This window comes from Protopterus annectens, chromosome 16.part0 (assembly GCF_019279795.1).
Source record: "Protopterus annectens isolate FY-2018-M chromosome 16.part0, PAN1.0, whole genome shotgun sequence".
NCBI classification, from domain to species: domain Eukaryota; kingdom Metazoa; phylum Chordata; order Ceratodontiformes; family Protopteridae; genus Protopterus; species Protopterus annectens.
Genome location: NC_056750.1, coordinates 376556973 through 376569858, shown reverse-complemented (window position 1 = coordinate 376569858; position 12886 = coordinate 376556973). Strand labels below are relative to the sequence as shown.

At 37.5% G+C, this 12886-nt stretch overlaps 1 protein-coding gene across 1 annotated transcript in view; it reads right to left on the bottom strand.

Annotated features, from left to right (window-relative positions):
* The window catches only part of LOC122791036 (chloride intracellular channel protein 4-like), a 266386-nt gene extending 258674 nt beyond the window's left edge, over nucleotides 1–7712 (bottom strand). The window contains exon 1 of the mRNA XM_044058811.1: nucleotides 7605–7712. Within this exon, the coding sequence (XP_043914746.1) occupies nucleotides 7605–7640 (36 nt within the window). The 5' untranslated portion in view covers nucleotides 7641–7712. The remainder of the gene's footprint in view (nucleotides 1–7604) is intronic.
* Between the last annotated feature and the right edge of the window lie 5174 nt (nucleotides 7713–12886).

Genomic DNA, 12886 nt, shown 5'->3' with positions numbered 1-12886 from the left:
TAAGGTTAGAACTTTTGTTGCAGTTACAGTGAAGGACTGAAAGTTAGAACATTTATTGTAGTTATGGTGAATGACTGAGGTTAAAACACTTTTTGCAGATATGGTGAAGGACTGAGGTTTGAGCAATTATTGCAGTTATAATGAAGGACTGAGGTTAGAACATTTGTTATAGTTATAGAGAAGGACTGAGGTTAGAACATTTGTTGCAGTTATGGTGAATGACTGATGTTAGAACATTTAATGCAGTTACATGAAGGACTGAGGTTAGAACATTTGTTACAGTTATGGTGAAGGCCTTACTGAGGTTAGAATATTTGTTGCAGTTATGGTGAATGACTAAGGTTAGAACATTTGTTGAAGTTATGCTGAAGGACTGATGTTAGAACATTTATTGCAGCTACATGAAACAACCAAGGTTGGAACATTTGTTCTAGCTATTGTGAAACAAATGAAGATAAAAAAAAGTTGTAGCATCAGTGAAGAACCTGAAGCTGGAACATTTGATGTAGCTGTGATGAAGGATCAGTGCCTGTAACATTTGATGTAGCTGTGATGCAGGATCAGTGCCTGGAACATTTAATGTAGCTGTGATAAAGGATCAGTGCCCGGAACATTTGATGTAGCTGTGATGAAGGATCAGTGCCTGAAACATTTGATGTAGCTGTGACGCAGGATCAGTGCCTGGAACATTTGATGTAGCTGTGATGAAGGATCAGTGCCTGGAACATTTGATGTAGCTGCGACGCAGGATCAGTGCCTGGAACGTTTGATGTAGCCATGATGAAGGATCAGTGCCTGGAATATTTGATGTAGCTGTGACGCAGGATCAGTGCCTGGAACGTTTGATGTAGCCATGATGAAGGATCAGTGCCTGGAATATTTGATGCAACTGTGACGCAGGATCAGTGCCTGGAACATTTGATGTAGCTGTAATATAAGATCAGTGCCTGGAACATTTGATGTAGCTGTGACGCAGGATCAGTGCCTGGAACGTTTGATGTAGCCATGATGAAGGATCAGTGCCTGGAATATTTGATGCAACTGTGATGAAGGATCAGTGCCTGGAACATTTGATGTAGCTGTAATGCAGGATCAGTGCCTGGAACATTTGTTGCAGTTACGGTGAAGAAACCAAGTTTCAGACTTTTGGTGTAGCTATGGTAAAGTAGCTAATGTTGGATAATTTGTTGATAATATTGTAAAGAATATGAGGATGGAACACTTGTCATAGTTTTTAGAAAAAGTCATGTCTCAATATCTAGTGTCGATAAGCTGAAGATACTGAAGAACATCTGAAGTACCTATTGTGATGGACATGAAAATGAAACATTTGTATAGCTATGATGAACAAACTGGGACTAGAAAATTTGTTGTAGCTATGGTGAAGAACTGAGATCCGAACATATAGTGCAGCTACAGTGAAGCAGCAAAGGTTGGAGCATTTGTTGATGCTATGGTGAAAAGCTGAAGAGGAAAGATTTGTTATGGAAAAGCTGAAGCTGGAACATTTGATGTAGCTATGATGAAACAGCAGAGGAGTTAACATCTGATGCAACTATGGTGAAGGAAATTCGTTTCCAACTTTCATTGTAGATATGGTAAAACAGCCAAGGTTGGAACATTCATTGTAGCTACAGTGAAGCAGATGAGAATGAAAGATTTATTCTGCAGAAGCTGAAGGTGGAACATCTGACGAAGCTAAGGTGACATGGCAGTGGCTCAAATAGCTGTTACACCAATGGTGAAGGAAATGAGTGGGTGTGGTAAAGTAGCCAAGGGTATAACATTTGCTGATAATACTGTGAAGGAGAAGAGGTGCAGGAAGAAGAATGAGATGTACCACCAAGGCCGTTGTGAGAAAAACACGTCACATTAAAAGCCAAAATTAGAATTTGGCTTTTAACGTGACGTGTTTGTCTCACAACAGCCTTGGTGGTATGTCTTGTCTTTTTTTCCTGCATTTCTCTACTTGTTGAGACTACCTTTGGTAACATAGTGTTTTTGTTTTTATGAAGGAGAAGAGGTTGGAACACTTGTTATAGCTATGCAAACAAGATGATGTTTCAACATTTAGTGCAGCTAAGCTGAAGATACAAAAACTGGAACATTTGTAGTACCTCTTGGCAAGTAGCTAAATATAGAACACTTGCTGCAGCAATGGTGAAAGAGCTGGGACTAGAACATTTGTAGCATTTATGATGAAGAGCTAACATTAGAGCATGAAGTGCAGCTACATCGAACCAGCTGAGTTTGGAACATCTGATGCAGCTATGATTTAACAGCAGTGCTGTGAACATTTGATGTAGCTATGATGAAACAGATGTGTTTTGAACATCTGTTGTACCTATGGTGAAGGAAATGAGTGCTTCATTTTAAGGCTGGGACGTTTGTTGACAATATCGTTAAGGAGAACAGGATGGAACACTCATTATAGGTATGCAGGCAATCTTATGTTTCGCATCTGGTATTACTAAGCTGAAGAAACAGGGGCTAGAACATGTGTAGTACCTATTGCGAAGTAGCTAAATATAGAAAATTTGCTGTAGCTATGGTGAAGGAGCTGAGACTGAATCATTGGTTGTAGCTATGGAGAAAGATCAGAGGTAGGAACATTTGTTGTAGTTATAGTAAAGAAACTGAGACCTGAGCATTTGTAATAGGTTCTGGTGAAGGAGATGATCTTGGATCATTTGCTACAGCTATGATGAAGGACCTGAGGAAGAAGTACTTGTTGTAGCCATGGTGCAGCAGCAGATGTTGGAAAATGAGTTGCTATAATACTGAAAGTACTAAGCTCGAGATTTGTTGATGCTATAGTGAAGAAAGATAGTTTGGAACATTTGTATTAATCAAGATAAAGGAGACAATCCTGAAACATTTGCTCTGGCTATTTTTAAAAGAGCTGAGCCTTGAACATCTGTTATAGCTATGACAAAAGACCTGAGGCTAGAATATTTGTAGTAGCTATTATGAAAGAGCAGAAGCTAGATAATTATTTGTCGTGAAGGAGCTCTGAGCACAGTCAAAATGTCAGGTTCAATGTTATCATGGTTTTTGTAGCCAGTGTACCACTATGGAACATCAGTCACAGTCTTCACAAAAATCTCCCAAAGCTCAGATGAATTTGTTTTCCATAAGCCTGGCTAACTGAAAAAATGCCTGCTTGCACTGGTAAAAATGATTTGATAAGTTAAAAGCTTTCAAAAATATGACACTGAAAATATCTTCTTTTTCTCTTTCAAATGGGAAAAATGTAAACACAAAACAATTATGTGCATTACATACTTCAGTCTGGCTTTACCTGACAAAATATTATAAAAACATGCACAAAAAAAACTTTAAATTACAATTAAGCTGCCTGCACCCTGACTGCGGCCCAGGTGGGTTGGATTCAGTTACCAGGAGGACAGGAAATATAATGCTGTCTTAATAGCTCACCTGTCATAAAAGAAGAGGCAAGATCAAGCAGAGGCTGATAACCCTCAGTGGTGAAATTTGAGGGCATCTATCCTAAGCTTATAAATACTGCAGCATGCATAAACAGATGCTCTCAGCCGTAATGGCCTTACGTCCTTGCACTTTGGGAGTTTAGGGGCAGGGACTGGGTAGGACATAAAACAAAAATCTTTACAGTCATAAGTATAATGTTGCACTGGGATACCTGGTTCTGTAGGCAGGTCCAAGACTGACTTTTGGTGTTTGACCTTGAAAAGAGGTACCAGTACCAAGTGACAGTCAGCTACATAAGGGGTAAAATACAGAAAATAAATTAAGTTAGAGTTTACTACTTGGAATATTATACAGTGTCAGTATGTTACTGTGACTGGTACCTTAAATTTTAAAGAGGCGCAGATGTGCAGTGATACGAATAACTGGCAGTTAAATAATTTGTATCAGACTACGTGAGAACAGATTAATCCATCCAAGACAGACAGATCAGGCACTGATATGATGGACTGGACAAAAAAAACATAAGTTGTACAAACCTATTAACTAGTGGAAGATATGTTGCATAGCAAAACGAATGAGCATACCCCCATAATATTACACTTAGTGTTTGATGTGGTATTTTACTGCAAGAAACTAATTTACTATAAGTTAACACAGAAACACAATTACAATTTAATTTGTCCCCTGTAACTAAAATAATTATGTAACATTGAAACTGTAACAGTATTTAGGATAAAAAAGAATCCCAACACACCATCAGAACACTACCTCCACATACCATGCATGTACTTTTCATCCCACATTAAAAAATATTTGGAAATGGATAATATTGTCGGAATCACCCAGGTTTACAACTGTTGCTATATAACAAAATCTAGCCCATTCCATTCAAGACTGGAATGATCATATGGTGGCAAAATGCCCGCTGTCCTGCTGTATCAGCAATCTTTAAATAAAACAAAAGAGAAATGGTCTGGAATCAAAACTTCTACCAACATGTAGCCATCTTTACAAAGTTTAATAAACTCAGTGATTTTGATAAAGCTAGTCACATTAGTCCTAGCTGGAAAAGCTAGTTTAATTCTTCTCCTTTGAATGTGGACAGCTTAAGCCCAGCCTCTGATAGCAGGTGTGGCAAACATGCAATCGTCTAAGCATCTCAAGACACAGTGAGCAATGCTATAGTTACTAAAACTATTACAGAGGCATTCCATAATATATGGCGTATATAGGTTTTGTTCTGCGATTGCAGGGAGTGAACCTACACTTTAGGTGTGTTTAATGTAAACAAAAATAGCTTGCCCATCCCTTGCTTTTAGCAATTAGACAAGTTATTTTTTCTATAAGTCATATTTGATAGGTGTGTTTCATTTCAATTAGAAAGATGTGTTTATTATGTCTATTTGTCACATAGCAGAAACTATATGCTAATAAGAAAATTATATATTCAAAACTGAAAGTTAAGTAAAGCAATGCAAAATTTCAGTAACATAACTTGCATTTAAAAAATAAAGTTTTGATATATAAAGTATCAGTTTACTTGAAAATGTTTTTTTTTTTTCAGAAAACAATCCATTAACATATTAACCCTGTCACAGAAATGATTAATGCAAATAACATTTATTTATTTATTGGCATTTTTCACTGGGATAGTATAACTGGGCATGAACCCCCCCCCCCCTTTTTCACTGGAAGCCTTGGGAGAAAAAAAAATCCACAAAAAACAGTACACAATTGAAGAAACTGAAATACAGAAAGAAGATAGAGCTCATTAGTAACAGGTATTTACATTTATTTACAGAAACTGGTAATTTACAGAAAAAAATGTTTACGATTCAGTTAAAGTCTGTTTCTTACAGAAAAATGGTAACAGTCCTGCTATAGTATATAACTAGTATAGAGACAACTAAATTATAACATTAGCTATAAGAGTAAGATAAAATGTGAACATATATAAATTGTTAGAGGTCAAATGGCATCCACATATACATTAATGCTGAGTAAATTAGCGACACATAGTAATATTTTCTATACCATAAACCTTTGGAAAGATAGAGAAGTGAAAGATGTGGGATTAGCCTGGTGTAGAGAAAGAACAAATCCAGCTACTATTTAGATAGTGTTTAAGTTGTAATTTAAATATATTCATTTATCTGTTTGTGTTAGTTGAACAAGCAGAGTTCCAAAGTTTTAAGACATAATTACAGTACAAATGGTTACTTGCAAAATTGCTAAATTTGGTAGCAATCATAAGAGATTGCATTGTAGAGCATTTATTTATGTTTGTTGTACAGCTTTATGCTGTGTTGTGATATTTGACACCCTGTAAAATTATAATAAAGTATCTTTTTAATCTTTTTATGTTATTAATTTGCTAATTGCTTAATTCCGCTGAACACAAGAATCCCTTTTAAGGGCATCCGGGAAACACAGTTTGGTGAACTAACTTGCACAGAGACAGAAAATGCGGATGAAAGGAATCAAACTCTGGCAACATAGGTTCATAGGTTCATAGGCTGGTACTAGGCTACCGGCCCTAGGGCCTATACAAGCCTAGCCATAACAATTCCCTGGCTATTTCTTCCCACACTATTTACTTCCTTGGACCTCTGTCTAGCAGGGCGACTGACGTGATCCCCAGGGTGAATTTCCTATCTCCCATCCTTCCCATCCATTCTCACTGATCCTTTCCATCCATTCTCATTAATCCTTTCCATCCATTCTCATCGATCCTTCCCATCCATTCTCACTGATGCTTTCCATCCATTCTCATTAATCCTTTCCATCCATTCTCATCGATCCTTCCCATCCATTCTCACTGATGCTTTCCATCCATTCTCATTAATCCTTTCCATCCATTCTCATCGATCCTTTCCATCCATTCTCACTGATGCTTTCCATCCATTCTCATTAATCCTTTCCATCCATTCTCATCAATCCTTCCCATCCATTCTCACTGATGCTTTCCATCCATTCTCATTGATCCTTCCCATCCATTCTCATCGATCCTTCCCATCCATTCTCACTGATGCTTTCCATCCATTCTCATTGATCCTTCCCATCCATTCTCATCGATCCTTCCCATCCATTTTCATTGATCCTTCCCATCCATTCTTATTGATCAGAGAAAGCAGCTCACTGACAGCTCAGAACCTTAATCCTTTGCTCAAACTACCAAACACAGCAGTACTGAATATAATTTTAGGTGCAGGTAAGGGTTTCAGGCACACTGTATATTTTACCAGTTAAAAGTACAGTGTCCCTGTTCACCTTGTGGGATTACATATCTCAGGTAATATGCTATAAACCCATGGAGCAGCTTGACATGGCTATACCTCAGGTTTTGATGTGTCCATGAGCAGTACGGAATATCTTATACTGCTGGAAGACACAAAGTAGCACACAATTCAATTTGGCAGCCTGGCAAATGGATTCATGGATGACTTTAACATTTGTACTACGTGCTTCATACCAACGACCTTGAAAAGCATGCGCTCAGTATGTAATTAATGATGAAGAAACTGCACATACTAACTGTTTCATACTGTAAGCCTCTAGCCAGGCAGTCAGGAATGCAACTAGCATGCACCTCTCTCTGTACTGTTGTCTATTTGGATGGTGCAGTCATACTCTTGTTATTACATTTATACCCACTCACCCACACATAATTCAGTTGTTGCCGTAATCTATATACAACATTGGCATGTTAAACAGCTGACCAGAGAGCTGCCACTTATGCCCTCTAAACAGACTTGCAAATTATTTACACAGATTAATGAAGAAATTCTAGGTAAACATTTGGAGGTGGAATATTTAGTGCCCTCAAGCATAGCAGAATATTAGAAATGAGCATCATGACATACAAGGTGAAAGCTTGGCTATAAGTATGAATAGGCTGGAACATAGATTTCATTCAAAGGCATAACTTACCTGAAACATAACAGGTGTGAAACCTCTGAGTCCAGAATCCTTAACACACACTATGTAAAAAGATAACTCACCACAGTAACATTCCTCCAGCATAACAATACATATGGCTTGCATTAAGATACTCATCACTTGCTGTACAAATTACTGCTGTATTTATTTCATATCTTGATATACTCTTTTCTGCACGTTTGGAAGTTGTAAGATCCCCAGAACAAGCTTATTACCTTAACAAATAATTCTATCTTTCTAGCTGTGGCCATGTCCACGTTTTCTTTGCAATCCTGGGATCAAAAAACTCAGTTGCGTCTGCCCTCAGTGTGAGTGTTCTGCAGTCTGACACTTACAAAGTTTTATGTGCTGCTACCACACCTAACATTTCACAATGGCACAACTGCATTCCTTGTCACACTCCCAGCAACCAACCTGCACAACCAGTTTGAAACATCCATTAGGTTGACAACTACAGTAACATTGTATGTCATCCATGCACATTAAAGAGAGTGTACTGACCTCTTTGTCTTCTACATGTGTAATTTAGTTGTGGATTTAGGGCTTTTGAAAGATAAAAAGGTAAAGCTTCCTTTTATCTCACTGTCTGCTGCACACCTGGAACTTCATCTTTGTTCATAAGTCTGTTTTCAGTACTAATCTGTTTGATTTATGTTTCACTTTTTATGGTTCTTCCTGTCCTCTAGGATGGAAAACCTGCATATGAATAGCAATGTTTTTCTCTAACTATAACTCTGACACATACCACACATCTGGTATTAAATGGCAAGATGAACTTTGTAGTGCTTGACACCTACATATTGGCTGAATATGTGGGAATGTATTATTGTTTCATACCATATGTGAACAACGTCTCAGCATCAGACAACTAATATCCAAAATATATTTCAAAATCTAGGCACTCCATGACAGTAGCACTCTAAAACAATAACATTGTGAAGCATTATGTATCTCACACCAATGCTATGCTGCTAGCGCTCCTCATACCACAAGTGGCAATCCTCAGTGTCATTGCAATGGTGCTGTGCAATGCCACGGATCTGACAAAATTAAATACAATGAATATGGATGTTTACTGCATTGTGGATCTATGCAAAGCCATAAACATGATACTGTCTAGCATGGATATCTGACAAGTGTTAATTAGTATAAAACTTTGAATAGCTAGTGCAAAATATTTAATACTGAGCATCTTAACTTTCAGAATTTGTAAAACCCCTTGATAATGGGACTTAGAATAAAACTGAAGTGTTACCTTTCAACACTGTGACACCACTCTGTGTCACTATTTGGAAATACTCAGTACCACAACTCTTATTTTTCTAAACATCTGAAAGAGAATGCAGCCCAAATGCTAGGAACCCGTTCTCACCAAGCACAATGTATATTGTACAAGTCAGTCTCATGGACTAGATTTCTGTGCCCACAAAGAATTAGTAAAACCTGAACCCATAGAAAAAAAGAGTAGGGAATGTTCCCTGATGCCCTGGCCAAATTTCCTTAGTTATATGAATACCTCTTGGATCTCCCCTGAGAAGAAGCTACTAGCCTGGTGGGACTAACCTGGTTAGCAAATGGATACATAAAATAAATAATTACTAGTACATTCCTAAAGGTGGATCTTATTTGCTTTTTATTTATTATTTTACATTTGTTTACCAGTACTGATCACCACTGACCATTTGCAGGTACTGTCTGGGTATAGACATAATTCTAACAATTGCAACTCATTAAATAACTGAATTAACCATACACACAACCTCTTATAACCATTTTAAAATTCAAAAGTGAATACCACAGCACCAATGGAATGTTTTAAATTCCCAGCCTACTTCTTTGGACCTATCACTGTCTTATGCACTCATTCCATTTGCAAAACCTAATCATATTTCGCATATATTGCAACAGGAAGGCCAATCCTCATTTATACACATTTATATAAATTTACTACTTCAATTTCTGGACCTTAAAAGATAAACTGTTTGCAGAATCCTTAGCGCTGCTGTTATGCATCCTAATGATGCTTCTCTGTAACCCTCTGGCATAAAATGCTTCAACCATTTCCCTTTACTGCCCCAGCTCATTTTCCAATATTAAATTTTCCCTTCAATGTGTCTCTTCAGTGGATATTGCAGATACCCACCAAGTATTTCCTCCTACCTTACCCCACTCTTTACCAACCCATACTATTTACTTTCATCCTGCCCTTACACCATCAATATCTTCAACATCTTACTAAATTTTCAGTCCACCCTTTTACTCTAGCTATGTGAATCAGCTTTCTTGTTCGTACCTCCTATCCTTATCCCTGGCTCCCTAACACTTTCTGTTTTCATCAGCAATACAGTTAACACTGTTTCCATCCTTTCTTCCTTTGATCATTCCTTCTGACCAATCACTATCCCAAAAGACAAAGTCACTACTTCTGAACCTGTCTTTTCTGATGTATCCTCCCCACATATCCATCACACTCACCCAACACTTGTAAGTAACCTGCTCTTTCTCTGTCTCGCTCCCCCACATCTCCAGCGATTACTCTTCCCTTCAGGACTAGGGCATGCTGGTGTCTGCTATCATCTGTGTAACAAATGCTTACACCTCTTGTGTACATGCCCTCCTAACTTAACTTTATTATACATTACTCAGTGTACATGCCCTCCTAACTTAACTTTATTATACATTACTCAGTGTACATGCCCTCCTAACTTAACTTTATTATACATTACTCAGTGTACATGCCCTCCTAACTTAACTTTATTATACATTACTCAGTGTACATGCCCTCCTAACTTACCTTTATTATACATTACTCAGTGTACATGCCCCCCCAACTTAACTTTATTATACATTACTCAGTGTACATGCCCTCCTAACTTAACTTTATTATACATTACTCAGTGTACATGCCCTCCTAACTTAACTTTATTATACATTACTCAGTGTACATGCCCTCCTAACTTAACTTTATTATACATTACTCAGTGTACATGCCCTCCTAACTTAACTTTATTATACATTACTCAGTGTACATGCCCTCCTAACTTAACTTTATTATACATTACTCAGTGTACATGCCCTCCTAACTTAACTTTATTATACATTACTCAGTGTACATGCCCTCCTAACTTAACTTTATTATACATTACTCAGTGTACATGCCCTCCTAACTTAACTTTATTATACATTACTCAGTGTACATGCCCTCCTAACTTAACTTTATTATACATTACTCATAATTCCTCCCAAGAAACAAAACCCTTTCTCAGCACAATCCCATCTTCGTTCACGTTCAGCTGTTTCACATTTTCCAGTGCCACCTCTGTTTTATCTCCCTGAAGTCACTGTATTTTACCCCTGTTCTTGCGTTGATTCTCCCTACCCATATTTCTTTCCTGAGTCATTTCTCTGTCTCTCACCTGCAGCTTTGCTTCTCCTTTACATTCTTCGTCTACACTATATCCTTAAAAGTCTCAGACCTCAGCCAGTCTCTTTGTCTCACTGAGTGTGAACTTTTATATCTTAGACATTTTAAATTCTTCTTCCTGGTCCTCTTCCATACATTAGTCCACTGCATGGCTCCCATTCCTTCACAAAAACTACATCCTGTTGCTTTCTAGACTTCTTCTACTGTTAATAAAGTTTCTACTGCACCCTCTTCCAAAATCAAGGATAAACTCCAACTTTACCGTTTTCATTTTCTCTCTAACGTTTAATCATAGCTCTCCTTCATTGGCCCAGTCTTTCTTTTCCATTTAACGTCTCCTAAAGTTCTATTCTTCCATATGCCTACTCGTTGTGCTGCATTTATTACTGCTATACATCACTCATGATCCAGCATACATCATTTTCCCCTAACGTTTGCTAACTTTCCTTTCCTAACTCCCTTTCCTTTCTACACACATCTATCACAAATTCTCTGAATTTCACCGTCCCTCCAGTCTTGCAGTCACATTGGTAAATGATGCATTAATTATGATGTAAGAGGTTTAATCATAACCTGGATTACTTCAACCACCCTATTTAAAGTATTAACCTTTGATCTCTATTTTTCAAACAGGGCCTTAAATTTCTCTAGCAAGCCATCCCAGAACACATCCTTTACCTCTTCCACCACTCAATATAGTTTTATTTCTATGTATTTTAAACCCATCAAATTGGGAAAAACATCTGGTCCCTCCCTCTTTCACATATGTTATTGTCATTAGAAATTCAATCTTAGCATTGTTCAAAACTCCCTAGAAATGTCATTTTTGGCCATAACATTCAACAACAAACACTATGTAACTAAAGACAAACAAGCCAATGTGCCTTGTTCTCTTCCCTGTCCTTGAAACTGAGCTATTTTCTGTCACCATAATGAAAAAATAATGTGTCAAACAGCAGCCTTCTCACATTCACTTACCCATCACACTTAGGGGTAAAATACCTCAGTCACTACAATTCTCACCAAAATGGCCACATGCAATGCCACTAACAAGCAGAGTTTTTGTTTGCTAGTCTACCTGATGTTATCGTGGACTGATCATTTGAGTTATCTCAGTATTTATTTATTTTACATTAGTTTACCAGGAAAGTCCAACTGGACATATGTCCATTTTCAGTGGAGGCCTGGGGAAAAAAGCTCCAAGTCATAAGTACATCATATCAATAAAGAAAAAGAAATAAAACAGTGAGACACATTACCATTGTACATATAACACAGAGAGAATTTGTAGTTACATTCAAAGTACTGAAAATTAAACAGTGATAAAATCTAAATATGCAAAAACATGTAATTTGGCAGTTGAAGTAATAAATATAACTATCAGCAAGAGAGATTGAGAATTCAGCTTTTTGTTTAGAGATTAGGTCTAAATCAGTTAAGAAGAGGGTGAGAAGGTGAGTTAATAAACAGATTGGTACAGGAAAGTGGTTTATCATTAGAAGGTAAGTTAATAAACAGAGTGGTACAGGGAAGTGGCTTATCCTGGGGAGCTGCAGGGACAGAGCCAGGAGCTTGCAAGGTGGGTTTTTAGTAGCTTTTTAAATTGTTTTGTTGAGGGAGTGGTCGTCAGTGAGTTTGTTAGGGTGTTCCAAAGTTTAGAAATGTGGTTGGAGAAAAGGGATTTGCCTGCTGTGTTTTTTGCTTTAGTAACTTGCAGGAGAAATTTATTGTTAGAACAGAGGGATCTTAAAGCAGAGTAGGGCTTAATGATGTCTTTGAAGGCTGGGGTGTTTTCAGGGTGGTAGAAAATTTTGTGGGCTAAGTTTATTTGATTAAAGTGAAGGAGCTGAGGGAGTTCAAGCCAATTGAGCTGTTTAAGGGATAAACAATGATGTGACTTGTAGGATGGGTTGGTGGCAAATTTTGAAATTTTATTATAACAAGCTTCCAGTTTGGCAAGGTCTGTTTTACAGAGGATGGTTAAGATTGGGATGCATATAGGAGTGTTGATAGAAGGTGGGTCCTGGCAATAGTGACTTTTGTACTGCTAGTTACAAATTGTTTTTTTCTATA